Source organism: Xenopus laevis, chromosome 5L (assembly GCF_017654675.1).
Source record: "Xenopus laevis strain J_2021 chromosome 5L, Xenopus_laevis_v10.1, whole genome shotgun sequence".
Classification (NCBI taxonomy): Eukaryota; Metazoa; Chordata; class Amphibia; order Anura; family Pipidae; genus Xenopus; species Xenopus laevis.
The window spans coordinates 102980381-102995060 of record NC_054379.1 but is presented as its reverse complement, the minus strand read 5'-3'; the positions used below and the strand labels follow the sequence as shown (position 1 = coordinate 102995060).

General features: G+C 35.2%; 1 protein-coding gene across 1 annotated transcript in view; it reads right to left on the bottom strand.

Annotated features, from left to right (window-relative positions):
• Positions 1 to 14680, bottom strand: part of LOC108716186 (CUB and sushi domain-containing protein 1-like) — an 882106-nt gene that overhangs the window by 81149 nt on the left and 786277 nt on the right. The window contains exons 44-49 of the mRNA XM_041563770.1: positions 13791 to 13936; positions 10260 to 10340; positions 8333 to 8446; positions 4348 to 4536; positions 3209 to 3355; positions 490 to 678 (exon numbers count right to left, since the gene is read on the bottom strand). Of these exons, the coding sequence (XP_041419704.1) occupies positions 490 to 678; positions 3209 to 3355; positions 4348 to 4536; positions 8333 to 8446; positions 10260 to 10340; positions 13791 to 13936 (866 nt within the window). The remainder of the gene's footprint in view (positions 1 to 489; positions 679 to 3208; positions 3356 to 4347; positions 4537 to 8332; positions 8447 to 10259; positions 10341 to 13790; positions 13937 to 14680) is intronic.

Genomic DNA, 14680 nt, shown 5'->3' with positions numbered 1-14680 from the left:
GTAAACTAATATATAGAAATAAATAAAGATGTGAGCATATAGAACCATCTTGAAATGGCTTCAGGACAGAGGCATACCAAGCTTCCTATGGGTACCCCACCTGGCCCCCTGTGCCAGCTGGTTGGGTGATTGAAAGGAGACAAAATACAAAGTGGCATCAAACAGCAGGCCCTGCAAACAGTCCAAGATGTTGCCTCCCTCCTTGGTAACAGAGTCTGCTTTATGTTAGTAACATCACTGCTACAGGAACAACAGAGGGCGATGTATGAAGCTCATTAAATTCCTCTGTTATGGCCCAAATGCCACCTTATATTTACCTCTCCCCCCCCCCCCTAATGCTCAAAAGCGCTTCATGTTGCCTTTGCTATTCAAAGGTCTGGAAGTGTCCTGACTATAAAAGTATCTTCGCAATGATGTTTTAGTTTTTTTATGTAAATGTATCTTGTAGAAATACAATTGAAAATAATTTAGGTAATAATAACAACTTACCCTTACATATTGGAGCAGAAAAGCCCCATTCATACATTCCATTTGAATTTCTAATGCATGTGGCGTAATTATTCCCAATCATTTTGTAGCCGGGATTGCAGAAGTAATAAACTTTAGATCCAAGTTCAATTCCTGTTTTATTCAAAATCCCACCATTTGTTATCACTGTATTCAAACTGCAATAAGAAGCTTTCAAAAGAACACAAGAGAGTTAGTGATCTAAAAGTGTATGTTAATTTGTGTAAAAAAACCTATATATACATAATATAAAATAAAAACAAAAAATATAACATAAAATATGTATAATATAAAAATATATAAATAAAAATAAAAGCATTCATTAGACTATAAATTATGCACATTTTAAAGGATTTATTTAAAGTAGAATCAAAGTCTATTTGCACTTGAGGGTGCCAAATGTTAGGCACGCCTAAGTGATTGTATTGAATTACCTGAAATCCCTGGGCCGGTGCTCCTATCAGCAGAAAACTGCACCAGCCCGGAGTTTTTCTAGTGAGCACCACGGAGAGAGCTTCTTCCAGGTTCATATTTCTTCAAATTTCCCCGGGCAAACGCATGCACAGTAGAACGAAGTAGCTGACGTCTTAAAGTTCAGCTTTTCGTTCTACTGTACATGTGCAATCGCATGAAGAAAGAGGAAGTAGGAAGAAGATCTCTCCGTGGTGCTCACTTGTATAACCCTGGGCCGGTGCAATTTTCTGCTGATAGGAGCACCGGCCAGGGGTTTCAAGCAAGTCAATACAATCACTTAGGCGTGCCTAACATTTTTTTGAGTATGGTTGCCTTAAGTTGATATTATCTTTCTAAAGTTCCCAGTGCTCCATTTACATTAGGTTATTCTAGATTATTTTCATGGTAGTTGCATCAATTATTATTTGGCTGTATCCTACGAAATGCTGAAATCTGAATGGTCTTCTCCTTGGGTTTTTTCACAGTCAAGACAGTGAGGTTGTGGAATGCACTGCCGGGTGATGTTGTGATGGCTGATTCAGTTAATGCCTTTAAGAATGGCTTGGATGATTTTTGGACAGACATAATATCAAAGGCTAAGCTCTATAGTTAGTATAGGTATGGGTATATAGAATTTAATTAAAAGTAGGGAGGGTTGTGTGTATGTTTGCTGGGTTTTCATTTGGAGGGGTTGAACTTGATGGACTTTGTCTTTTTTCAACCCAATTTAACTGTGTAACTATGTAACTATGGTCAGATAGAAAAGGGGTCCTCGTGGTTGAGAATATTTTTCCTGACAGGGTCAGATTGGGCCAGACCAGCATCCATTTGAGACCCTGTGCTGCCCCCTGATCTCTACATGGCCATCCAGCTGCAACTAGAGATGAGGTATGCATGGGGGGCCCAGAGGGGGCTTGCGGTTGGGTGGGGGCACCTGTGAGCCTCAGGCCCTCCAGTCCAACACTGGTCCCAGGGAATTTCAAATCCAAAATGTACTATAACTGGGTTATTTATCCGAATTTATCTCAATATTTTCTGCTACAAACTCCGATCAAATACGATCAGGTTTTTTAGACTTATTTATTATTACATTTTCCCAAAAATTTGCTTTTTGGAAAAAATAAGATTTCCACAATTTTTTCGGATTTTTCCATACGATTTTCACCAGAAAACTCAGAGAACTTTGGGGTATTGCTCGAAACCCACTGCACATCAATAAAATCATTGGGACTTCTCCTATTGATTTGTATGCAACCTCAACAGGTCTGAGATCCTGGATTTTCAGATTCTGACTTTTCCATCCCTGGGGTTTAATACATTCTGAAAAATTAGTGATTCTTTAAAAGTCATATTTTATAAATAAAATGACCAATTTTTTGTGATTTTTGCATTCAGAGTTTAGTAAATAACCCCCTAAATGTCACCATGAAATAAAGCACCTTAGTCTGTTTGTTTATTGTATGTGTATGTATTGTACCATCTGGATCTTTACGGGAGTGCAACTTTCAAACCATGATTTTCTCTTTAGCAAATTGGAGTTCAGTTAAGACTTTAATTGCTAAATAATAGTGGGTTCATTTATTTTGACTCTGGATAAAAGAGTGCAATATGTAATATAAACCAGTGTACTAAAATATCAAACAATGCCGTAACACTGCAGAGATAGATACTGGTCTTTAATACACTGTATCTTTTAATATATGAATCAGGTCACATATTTTTCTTTGATGTATGGTAAATGTAACAATAATAAAATAATTGTGCAGTAGATAATATTACTAGTTTATTCTACAGATATGGGATGTATCATGTGAAAAGTGTGAAGGGATCTTTCTATAATTTGGATCACCTTTCCTTAAAGCTTTTAAAAAAACATGTAAACCTAAAAAAACTAATCGGATTATATTGATAACAACATGGGTTTATCTTAGTTTGGTTACCATCAAGTTCAATAAAGTGTTTCATTATTAAAGAAATAACAAGCAGTTAAAGGAAATTGGCATTCCTGAATTGTGGAGCATTCCAGATATTGGTTTTTTGGATAATAGACCATATACCTGCACAAAAAAATCATGCTGTTAGTTGCATTTTGCTTGAAATTTTAAAACCAATAAATGTGCTTTTATTTTATTAGGTTTAGTATAAGGATATGAAACCAATAAAATAAATCAATAAACACATCTTTAAATGAGCAACACAGTGAAAATGTTACATGGCTGTACAAAGACACAAATGAGTTGTTACTTACCTGAGTACCGGATCTTAAATCCTTTTTTACTGGTTGCATGATCAGCTGACCACCGAAGAAAAATAATATTACTTTTGCTGGAAAAATTTTGCTGCTGGGTCAGATTTCCACTTAAAGCTGCCAGAAGAGAGCTTTGACCAGAGGGACCTTTAAAATACACACAGAATAAATGCATTGATAAAGGGGATTCTGTCACTGACTAACTGCATATTTGAAATGCAAGACCAGAAAACTTGAGCACAGATCATAGTATTTTATAGTTTTGCAGGGTCTCCCAAAAACAACTCCCATCTATGCTAATATGTCAGCCTATGACATGATCCTGTATGGTCTCAGGTTTCCTTCAATAATACAGGAATCCAGTCCCTTTTCTACTGAATCTAAAATGTAAAATCATTATGATTCACACACAGAAATACTGTAAATAAGCATTAATTTAAAGTATAGGGGTTGGTTAGTCATGAGTTGCCAATGCCCAATTTATAAGGTTGAGCTATCAAGTTTCTGAAGAACAGATTTTTTTTTACGTACGCGACAATTTTCTCTCCAAATGCATTAATGTCAATCAGAGTTTTTCCTTGTGGCAACGTTTTTGTGATTGCCACATTTTTGTTCAAATACATGGTCAATGGGCATTTTTCTTATGGCTACTTTTTTTTCAAATGCATTAAAGTCAAAGGGAGTTTTACTTTATAGCGACTTTTTTTGTCCAAATGCATTAAAGTGAATGGGAGTTTTTTCTTATGTCCAAATGCATTGAAGTCAATATTTTTTTCTTATAGAGACTTTTTTTGAAAATTTTTTGGTGTAATTTCACGAAAATGCAGAATTACGCTGCAAGTCCATGGTTGCCAATAAAATTCACTCTTCACTACATGTGGGTCATTAAGACATAGAAGTTAGGGAGTGCCAATAGGCAAAGGAGAACTATCTTGCCTATGGCAGGTGATAAGAACAGGGCTGGCTTTAGCACTTGTTCTATCGATATAAATGATGCCTTATATAGGTCAAATACATAATTTCAACCCACCTTTGTGCTCCAGCACTTCTCCCAGAGGTCATCGTAAATATCTCAAATACATCATTACTACTACTAAAAATAAAATATAAATATGATAGTATATATTTTTTTTTCTTACCATCAAAAATCTCAAGCTCATCAAACTGCTTTTCACTTTGGAATGTTTCAACATAAATTGATATATTGTACCCTGGTTCCACTTTAATGGTCCAAGAACATGTCTGAGAATTTGGGTAGTTACCAGGATATCCAGGACTTAGGATTACACCAGATGATTCTAAACGCATTTCATTTGCAGGACATTGTGCTATAAATGGGGAGAAAATAGTGAATATTACACCTTAATACAATGACATTCTGCTAGTTCCATGACTAAGTGAGCCTGTCTACATAAACTATACTATGTGCAGCAAAAACTAGCAGATTTTTTACCTAATTTGGACTCCAATCAGGACTATCTAATAATTTATCCCATGACCAACAATTAGATCATAATCGGAGCCTACAAAGACCCATGAATGTGCCAATGTGGTCCTCATGAGAGGATTTTCAAACCAATTAATACTTTTCTCAATATCAGGAAGTATTATTAAATACAGAAATTCATTTAACTGCTAGGAATTCTTCTAGATTCCCCAGATAAAGCTATGATGAATGTGTTCCTTAATTTTTGTTGCTGTGTACTGTATAATTATTTTTTTTACTCTGTATACTTATTTGTATTTTATTGCCGTATTTTTCCTCCTGTTTGTAACATTACTGTATTGTAAACATGTAAAATTATATATAAATAAAGATATATACATCTACAGCACACATATCTCTTCATTGATGCATTTTATATAAATATATTACTCAATAAATACTTTAAAGTTTTTTAAAACTGCAAATGTGCTAATATATATTAATGCAATAAAGCTACATTTGGAATGTTTAAAAAAATGTGCAATCAAACAATCTATCTTTCAAAAGTTGTTAGTGTCTTTTTATGAGAATATTACATTTTAGCTGTAGAGAGTAGTATATGAAACATGTTTCTCAGCATTACATAATCTAGGAATCCTTCCAATTTTACAGTGGATGCTTTCTGTATAATGATATACCTTTTTCCAGGCAAAAAACAATAAACTCTAGTACGTCCCTGAATGGTCATGACGAAAATTTAAGAGAGTTGCTATAATTAAACTGAAAAACTGAAAAAACAGAAAATGCAGGATATTACAATATATGCGCAATGTACATATTGTACGAAATGTACCGTATTTACTCAGATTTTACTATAAAACAATTTAGGCAAAAATTGTTAACGGAGTATAATAATAATAAAAAAATGTTTTTAGCTAGTTACTTTTTTACCTTAGCTAGTTTAATTAATTGTGATATTGGATAACACAAAGTCAAACAAGCAAACAAAAGAGGTGCTAAAAAATATCTTATAATTCCCAAGGGCAGCTTAACAACTGAAGTATTGACACTTAAAAGACAGTGCCAAAGATGTTCAGCTGATTCAGGTTAAAAGAAATGTTTGGTACTCATCCTGTGAGTACATTTTAAATAAAGCTGTCACACAAAAATAGTTGTTATGTAAGAAGAGCAATCAAAACAGCCATACACCTAGATAATCAATTTTAGTTTAAATCAATAGTTGTGGAACTATTTACAGTTTAAGTAATAGACAAACAATCATGGCTCATAACCTTGAGCTACAGCTGCTCTGTGCTGCACCAAATTCATTCCATGGACAATCTCAGCTTACCAAAAAAAAAAAATATGAAAGTAAACTGTTCATGATTTCTGCAGCTTCTCATAGTAATAATTGTTTAGACAGTCTTTCATTAATCACTAACTCCTCCCTTGATAATGTCCTCATATAGATGCCAGAATAGGGTAAAACCATTGTTTTCTCATTGTTTTCATAAAGAATCATAAGGATTTAGGTTCTAATATGATATCATTTAACTTTCTGTAACTTTTGTCAGGGCACAAAATCAATGCTTTAAAATTATGTGGTTTTTGGGAAAGAAGGTGCAAAGTATGTTACAGTTCTAATCTCCTATAATGACCAATCATTTGTTTGAAAGCCAACATCTTTTTGGTTGCATTTTGTTACTGAACCTGGGTAAACTTTGTGTCTTTTGCAACATGTGGAATGTGTGTTATATACAATACTACTATATTTACTTTTTACACAGCATGATAAATAGTACCTTAAAGGTTTATAAAACATTAAGCAATGTTGACTTTGAACATACTATCTGTACTTGGATAGAAAATAGGCTAAAGGATAGATTGGTGGTGATCTTAAAGTAATATTGAAAGTACTGTTTCTATGTTACTCATTCCACTACTCAAAGAGAGTAATTTGAATAAATGTGCCGGGCCATTAAACTGATGAATAAGGTGTAGTATTAGTAACTAAAGCATTGCACTTGGGCAAAGATAACATGAACTGAAGTATGATTGAAGGGCTCCTTGTTTGAGAAGGATTTGTGGGTTTCCATAGATTACAAACTTGAAACTCTTGGCAGTGTCAATCTGTGCATTCTAAAGATACTAAACTCTTATATTGTTTAAAAAAGAGCATTGTCCACTATTATAGGCAACTGCAAATAATATTCAGAAATTTAATATATCCAAACCCATTATTAAATTCCACTTGCAACTTTGGAAAACACTGAAGAACATATTGATCCCTCATGACTCCAACAGTCACATGCAACCTCTCATAGGTAACCCTGACTTTTTCCAAAGTTTAAATCACAAAGCATTTCAATAGTGGTTATCTCATAAACTTACTAAATTATTTCATGTGCTCACTTCTCGAGGTTTGAAATCAAGGGCATCCCTGCAAAAATCACTATCCCTCCAGAGGAATTTTTGAGATATTCACAACATTCCCATTTTTATTCCTGTCACGGTCGGCACCCAACACCAGGACAAACACCAGGCACCCTGGTCTCGGCTCGTGCTTCACCAGTAGTGTGACCGCCTTTGGGCCTTGGGTGGAGCCCTTGGCTTACTTGGATGCGTACTTGCACAAGCGGTGCAAGATGAGGGTTCTGGATAGGCAGAGGGGCACGACTGTAAAGCAAAGTCTTTGGACAAAAGATTGTAGTACAAGGCGTTAGGCAAAAGAGTAGTCAGATCAGGCCGGGTCGAGGCAGGCAGAGAATAAACATAGTCAGGCAGGCAAGGGTCAAACCAGGAAGTCAATCAGAGGGTTAATCAGAAGAGGTAGTCGGTAATCAGGCAAGGGTCAGGATCCAGAAGTCAGAATAGTCAAAATAGCCAGGCAGGGGTCAAAACAGGAATCAAACAGGTTCAGGATATAGCAACGAATAGCACAAGGCTCAGAAGCACCAGGAAACACAATCCTATCACGGGCAAGGTCCCGCAGCCCTAATGGGCTTTAAATAGTGTTTAAATTTCGCGCCATTGCGCGCTGACGTAATTACGTCAGCGCGCCTGCGCCTTTAAATCACACAAGAGTGCGCCATGTGTGTCCTAAGACGCCGATGCCTGCGGTCTAATGGAAGCCGCTCGTCACGGCAGGCTTCCCCACCGAGGGGACGGCAGGTGTCCCTGCCGTCCCCCCACTAGACCACCAGGTACGTTCCTTACAATTCCTCTCAGCAACAACAGAAACCTACCCTCACATGATCTGTTTTTGAGTGCCTTTGCAAAAATTCCTTTTTGTCCAAGGGTAATATCTTTATGATATGTTTATTTTTGGCAGAAGTACAACCAGAAATTGCAACTCCTTTTATGCTAGCATAGGAAAAATACTTCAATTCAAGTCCTGGCCTCCTGAGGACTGGTCTAATATAGTGACATCTCTTCATAAGAAATCATCTAGTATTTCTGTCCAGGAAATGGCATATAAAGTGCTTTCTCCATCTTATATCACTCCTAAACATAAGAATACCTTAAATACCACCAAATTGTTTCCAAGGTTGTACGGAAGTAGGTGATTACAAATGCTTCCTTATTACTAGACCCATAATATGCCTTATTGTATCACCCTTTTCCAGGCATATCCAAATCTGCAAACATTTTATTTTCATAATTATGGGCTGTGATTTGCAGAAAAACAAAAATATTACCTTCACACTTTGGCAGTGAGCCCTCAAACTGCAACTGAACAACCATCTTACACGTGATCATATCATTTCCAACTAACGTAAATCCTGGTCGACAACGATATTTTACAAAATCTCCTGGAAATAATTTACACATATCATTAACATGCTTTGACATGGTCATTATATAAATATAAGGGGGTTATTTATCAAGGTCCGAACTTATCTAAATATCGGCTGCTACAAACTCCCATCTAACCCGCTCAGGTTTTAACGCTTATTTATTATTAAATTTTCCCAAAAATTTGCTTTGCGGGAAAAGCTCAGATTTTCACGATTTTTTTGTGAATTTTCCCCAAAATCAACAACCCCTTCTTTAGTTTTAATCCGGTTCAGATTCCCGCATTCTTTTGGAAGAGCAGGCCTGGGAGAAATTTTTCCCATTGACTTTTATGAAACCTCGACAGGTTTGAGATGCTGTGTTTTTAAATTCTGACTTTTTAGCCCACGAGGTGTATTAAATTCAGAAAAATTCTTGATTTTTCGGATTTCTGGGAATTTCGGGTATTCGGAGCTTAGTAAATAACCCCCTAAGTGTGCATTTCATTGCATATTCTGAAAGTCATACAGTGAGGATCTCTGTCTCAGTATTGGGTTGGTTTAAGGTATGAAAAAAAGTGTTTTTTCAGTGAAAATGTAACTGAACCCCACTTGCCTCTCTTATCTTGCTTTATCTTTTTTTTTTTTTACTTCATATTGTTACCTGAGTTGTATTCAGCTCAGTTTAATAGCCTTGTTTTTCCATGATTTAATGACATGCAAGCCTCTTAACTGAAAAAGTGCCATGCCATCATGAGAAAGTAGGAGGTCTATCTTAAGTAAGATCACCACAAGGTGCATAACACAGAATTCCAAAAAAAGGGGGGGGGGTTGTGGGAGCATTCCAAGGCTAAGCAAAAATATATAAATACAATGGAAGTGCTACTGATCTGGCCAAGTATACAAAAAAAAGAAGGTGGTTGCTTACCAATTTTTTTATCATAACTTTGTAATTAAAAACGCCTGTTTTTGTAAATACATGCACTTGCATAGATACTTGGTTACGTATGAAACATGGAACCAGTGAATGTGCATTGCTCAACCCACTTTCTTTTTCGTAACACAAGTAGAAACATTATTCATACACGATTCCTAAAACTAATGAGAATCCCACAATACATCTTGTCAGAGTGTTGTTAAAAGGAGAGGTGATAAACACAGTGGCAAACATGTCCCTATCATAAACATTTTTAAATATGTTGCTGGTATCAAATTCAAAATGTCCATATAATTTTCACAAAACAACAGTATAACATTTCTCCATTTCAAGATGTATATGGTTTCTTAGTCAGCACCTGTAGCCTCCCAATTCTTAGGGCCTGGTGCACGTGCAACGGTTCCACCATGTATCCGTTCACTCGCAATTTTCAAATATTGACAGCACCAGTCATGGATTACTTTGCTTAAAATGCTTTTATTGAGACATGGGCTCAGACCCCGATACACTTGGCAACGTTTCAGACCACCATCGGTCTTTTATCAAGCCACAAGTTTGATAAAAGACTGATGGCGGTCTGAAACGTTGCCAAGTGTATTGTGTAATATTCGAAAATTGAAAGATGTATATGGTGTATTTGTACCATTTGGAAATCAACCCATATTCTTTTTATTTATATTTTTTGGAAATGAGTTTGTACTGCAGTTATGCATTAATTATTTATGAGAATCCTACCATTTCCATAAAAAACATATATTTCTATATACATTTTAATTTAATTTCAGATACAAGAAAAACATATCTTTTTCACAGAAAGCAATAAAGACTTAAAAAGATACTCATGTAAGTGATTAAGTTTATGCACAAAACATTTACACAAAACATTTACACAAAACATTTACATTAATACAATACCTATTTCATAATCATCATCATCAGATATTATATCAGCTTCAGCCACAGATGGAGGAGGGTGGCATTTTTTAAGTGGATAAGCTGAAAGGAAAGGTAATTGTTTAGAAAAAAGTGACCAGATGTATTTTTTTTGTAATGTACATGAAACAACTTTTAGTATGATATAGAGAGTGATATTCTAAGACTATTTGCATCTGGTTTTAAATGTTTTAATATTTGCGGGTTTTTGAGTTATTTGTCTTTTAATTCAGCTGCTCTCCAGTTTTCAGATTCAGCAATCCAGCTGCTAGGGACAAAATTACCCTTGCAGCAATGCATTGATATGAATAAGAGACTGGAATTTGAATAGGAGAGGGTCTGAATAGAAAAATGAGTAATAAAAACAAGTAATAACTACAAAAGTTTAGCCTTATAGAGCATTTGTTTTTAGATTGGATCAGTGACCCCCATTTGAAACCTCGAAACAGTCAGAAAAAGAAGGAAAACAATTAAAAAACTATAAAGAGAAAAAAAAGAAGGCCAATTGAAAAGCTGCTTAATATTACCAATTCTTTAACATAAAGGTGATAAGGTGAACTTTGATGTGAAAGCAACATTTCTGCAGCAAATGTCAATAATTTCTGAATTAGTGAGAGTAAAAGTTAATAAACACACACACACATACATCGGACCTTATGCAGTGAGAAGGAAGTACCTACAGCAGAAAGTTGACTGCATCTATATTGCAGTAAACACAACCCTCTTTTCTATGAATTTATATAATGCCACTGGTCAGCTCACTGCTGTTGTAACAATACCCTATGGTGTACTAATAAACATCATCCCGGTGTTTTCTCTGGAAAGAAAGACTTGTTACAGGCTTGTTCTTTTGCTGCACGTCTTCAGTAGCTAGAAATATGTGTTTCCCCAGCTCTAGTGTACATGCATTTTCTTTCTTATGTAGAAAAAACTAAGAGATGGCCAAAATGCATGGGTAAAAACAAGAGATGTACATACAGGTTAAGTGAGGCAACAAAAAGTAGACATGCATAAAAAGATAGTACAAAAGAATACAGCAACTGAGAGAAAGAATCCACAAAGCTGGAGTCAAGCCAGAAGAAATTACGGCATACAAGAAGATTAAAGAGAAAACAAGTGATACCGAAAGAGCCACAATAAAACAGACAGAGGCCAGAAGATACTAAGGAGAATCCTTAACAAAAAGAAAAGTAGAAACAAAGAGTGAGAAAGACATTTAAAGAGACACAAATTAAAGTAATAAAGAAATATGAGAGAAACAGATGTATATAGAAAAACTGTAACCCAAACACATACATGAGGAAGTAAAGACACAACCTAAAAGAATCCCAAAGATAAATACAGAAAGAGGTTTACTCTGAAGGTTATGTAGACAAATTTGCCCTGACATTATGACAGTCTTCCCCATGGGGTCCATTAAACAAAAATTATGGTTGGTCACAACCATGAAATTGCAGAAAGTCACATGTAATTCCATGAGATAAACATTTTATCAAAAAATAAGAACGTTTATTGACGTTTGAATTTTGACATTGTATTGAGTAGCAATATGTCTATGAAGATTCTTATTTATCCAGGTCATGATATACACTATCTAGTAGAATTATGTCAAAGGCAACTGGACATTTAGAGTTTTTCTTGAAAATATTTCACCACTCATCAGAGTTGTTTCTTCAGCTCAACTGAAGTGGTAGGTAAAGGAATACAGACACTACTTTGAGGACAACAATGTGCACATTTTGGATAGAGAGGACAAATAGTGGGGGCATGATCTCTTGTCATCAACATACAATGTAACTTTGACATCCTTACCCTGGCAGCTTCACAACAATTCACAATTCCAGTCATGTACAATGAAAGATTAACACCCGCCTCCTTGTACCGTTGTGACTGGATCACATCTTCACACATCTGTGAGGTTCAGCCAACACCTTGCTGAAGTTCAATCAAACCATTGTGATAGGATATCTAGACTTTACTACCCTCATGGGTTTAAATGATGGGGCATTCCCTTACCACTTCAGTTGAACTGAAGAAGCCAATCGGATGAGTGGTGAGAGGTTTTCAAGAAAAGCTCTAAATGTCCAGTTGCCTTTGACTTAATTTTTCTAAATACTATATTGAATTGAGTTTTTTGAGCTGAAACTCAAAAGAGCAAAGAAAACTTGAAAAATTTTAATGCCCATCTGACCCCTAACGGTTGGGTGGCTAGCATATCAGGTAGCCCAGGAAAGTGGTTGTTTATTGGCAAGCATTGCTTGGAAAAAGTATTTTTTCTCTCAAGTTTTAAGTTTGTATAAAATCCACAGTGCCTGCGAAAATACCGTACACCTAGCACAATGTCGCTTTCATTTTCACTGCACTCAGCTTGCATATCTCTTGGGATAAATGCAATTTCACCATATCTGGGCATCTATATAGAATTCAGCAGCCACCAAGATTATATCATACAGGGCCTGCTTATTGTAGCTTTGGCTTAATATATTATATTTAAGTTATAATTTAGCTTCCCTGTACAATGCTAACTTTCACAGCTTTTCTATTTTCTGGGCATAAAGCAGTTCCCCATTGTCAATATAACATTTCATGATCATCTAGCAACCCCTCAACATAACACCTTTGGAACCTGCTCAGTGTTGCACCACTGATTTATTTATTTAGCTTAGAATTGTTTAATTCAGTAAGCTGTATGCAGCTCCTTTCACTGTTTACTGCTTGTCTGGCAAACACTTGCCACTTATTGGCTGTTTTTATGACAGTATTTTGAAAAGGTGTGCTTAAGAATGGGTATTTTATCGGATCATGCATATGTTATGTTATCCTGGATAGAATAAGGTAACATACAGTATGACAGTTAACACATTTAGAGACTGCTTATAAGGTACAGCTAATGAAACATCATATCACTAAAACCCCATATATTTGTCTTTTCCTATCTTACCCATACAGTCATACAAAGAGACAGAAAGATGTGCACATCAATCAATGCCTTTTAAAAAGGAAATCCACATATTTGTATATTGCGATACCAATCAAATAAAAACACTGTCAAATTATATTTAAGAAATACAAATGTAATATTTTATATTATGTTATGAAATAATATATTATTATATTTTATACTTCTTTTGCATTCCTTTATAGTTATTATTTTCTTGACAAATCATATACAGGCCTAAAAAATGCACCACAACTAACACAAATGCAGGCTTATGCAGACAGTAGAGTCAGCTGTACAAAAGGAAAAGCTGGTAAGCTAACCTCGTCATAAACATATACTTTGGATCAACAGCAGACCATTTTAAATTTTAAGGCTTAGTGAATATTCAATAAAGTAGCAAAATCTCTGTCTATAAATGATGTATGGGATACAACAAAAACTGTTCAGATGCCTGAAGCAGATTGAATACACAAATTGAGTGAATAATAACTTTACCTTTAGGGACATAGTTTGTTCCAAAGAGCCAGTACTTTAGTTACAATTTTATTTCCAAGAACATACAGAAAACTTACAATGAAAATTTAGGACAAAGAATCCGCCCGTCGAAAAGTCACTGTGGAACTTTAGAAGAACATGATTGGATGAACTATAAGCAGTTTCAAGAGCTGTATTTCCACTAAAAACACCTAACTGTGGGGAAGCTTGGTCTGGTCCATCCCTAAAAGAAAACAAATTGCAAAAACATTTTTAAATTAAAAACATTTTAAAAGCATTGCTGCTAATGATTTTAACAAGATGGTTAGCACTAAAGGAGGTTAGTATACTCAGCAACAGATTTGCAATTCATTCATTATTCCAAAATGTATATCTCCAGATCCTGACAAATAGCAAATATTCCATTATGGTACAGATTCTTTAAATATATGTTTGTAATTCTTTTTAACACAGTATCACATTAGAAAAATATTAACATGGGTAAACTGATATTTTATACATGCTAGAACAATTTTATTATGTAAAATGTATTTATAACAAAATTAAGTACATACATATGAGTCACTGGTCTGGTGGAGTGTGACAAAAAATATAGAATGCACAATATAGTCCTGTTAACTGAATATAATAGATAGGACAAACCATCCAGAAAATGTAATGCTTGATTGCCTGATTTAATGCAATGCACACAGCCAATCATCTTGATTTGTTTGTTGATTTTTTGAACAATATGTCCTGGATAGTGATGGGCGAATTAATTGGCAGGCATGGATTTGCAGCGAATTTCGCCACCTGAACACTGTTTCACAAAACTGCTGCAAAGATTCAGCAGTAACAATTTGCTACGACAAAAAAGTTGCATGTGTAAAAATTGTCGCATAAAAATTAGTTTTGCAAATTTTTGCCATTTTGCAAATTTTTTATATCCTTTTTTCTTTGCAGTCTTTTGTTCTAACACAACCTTATC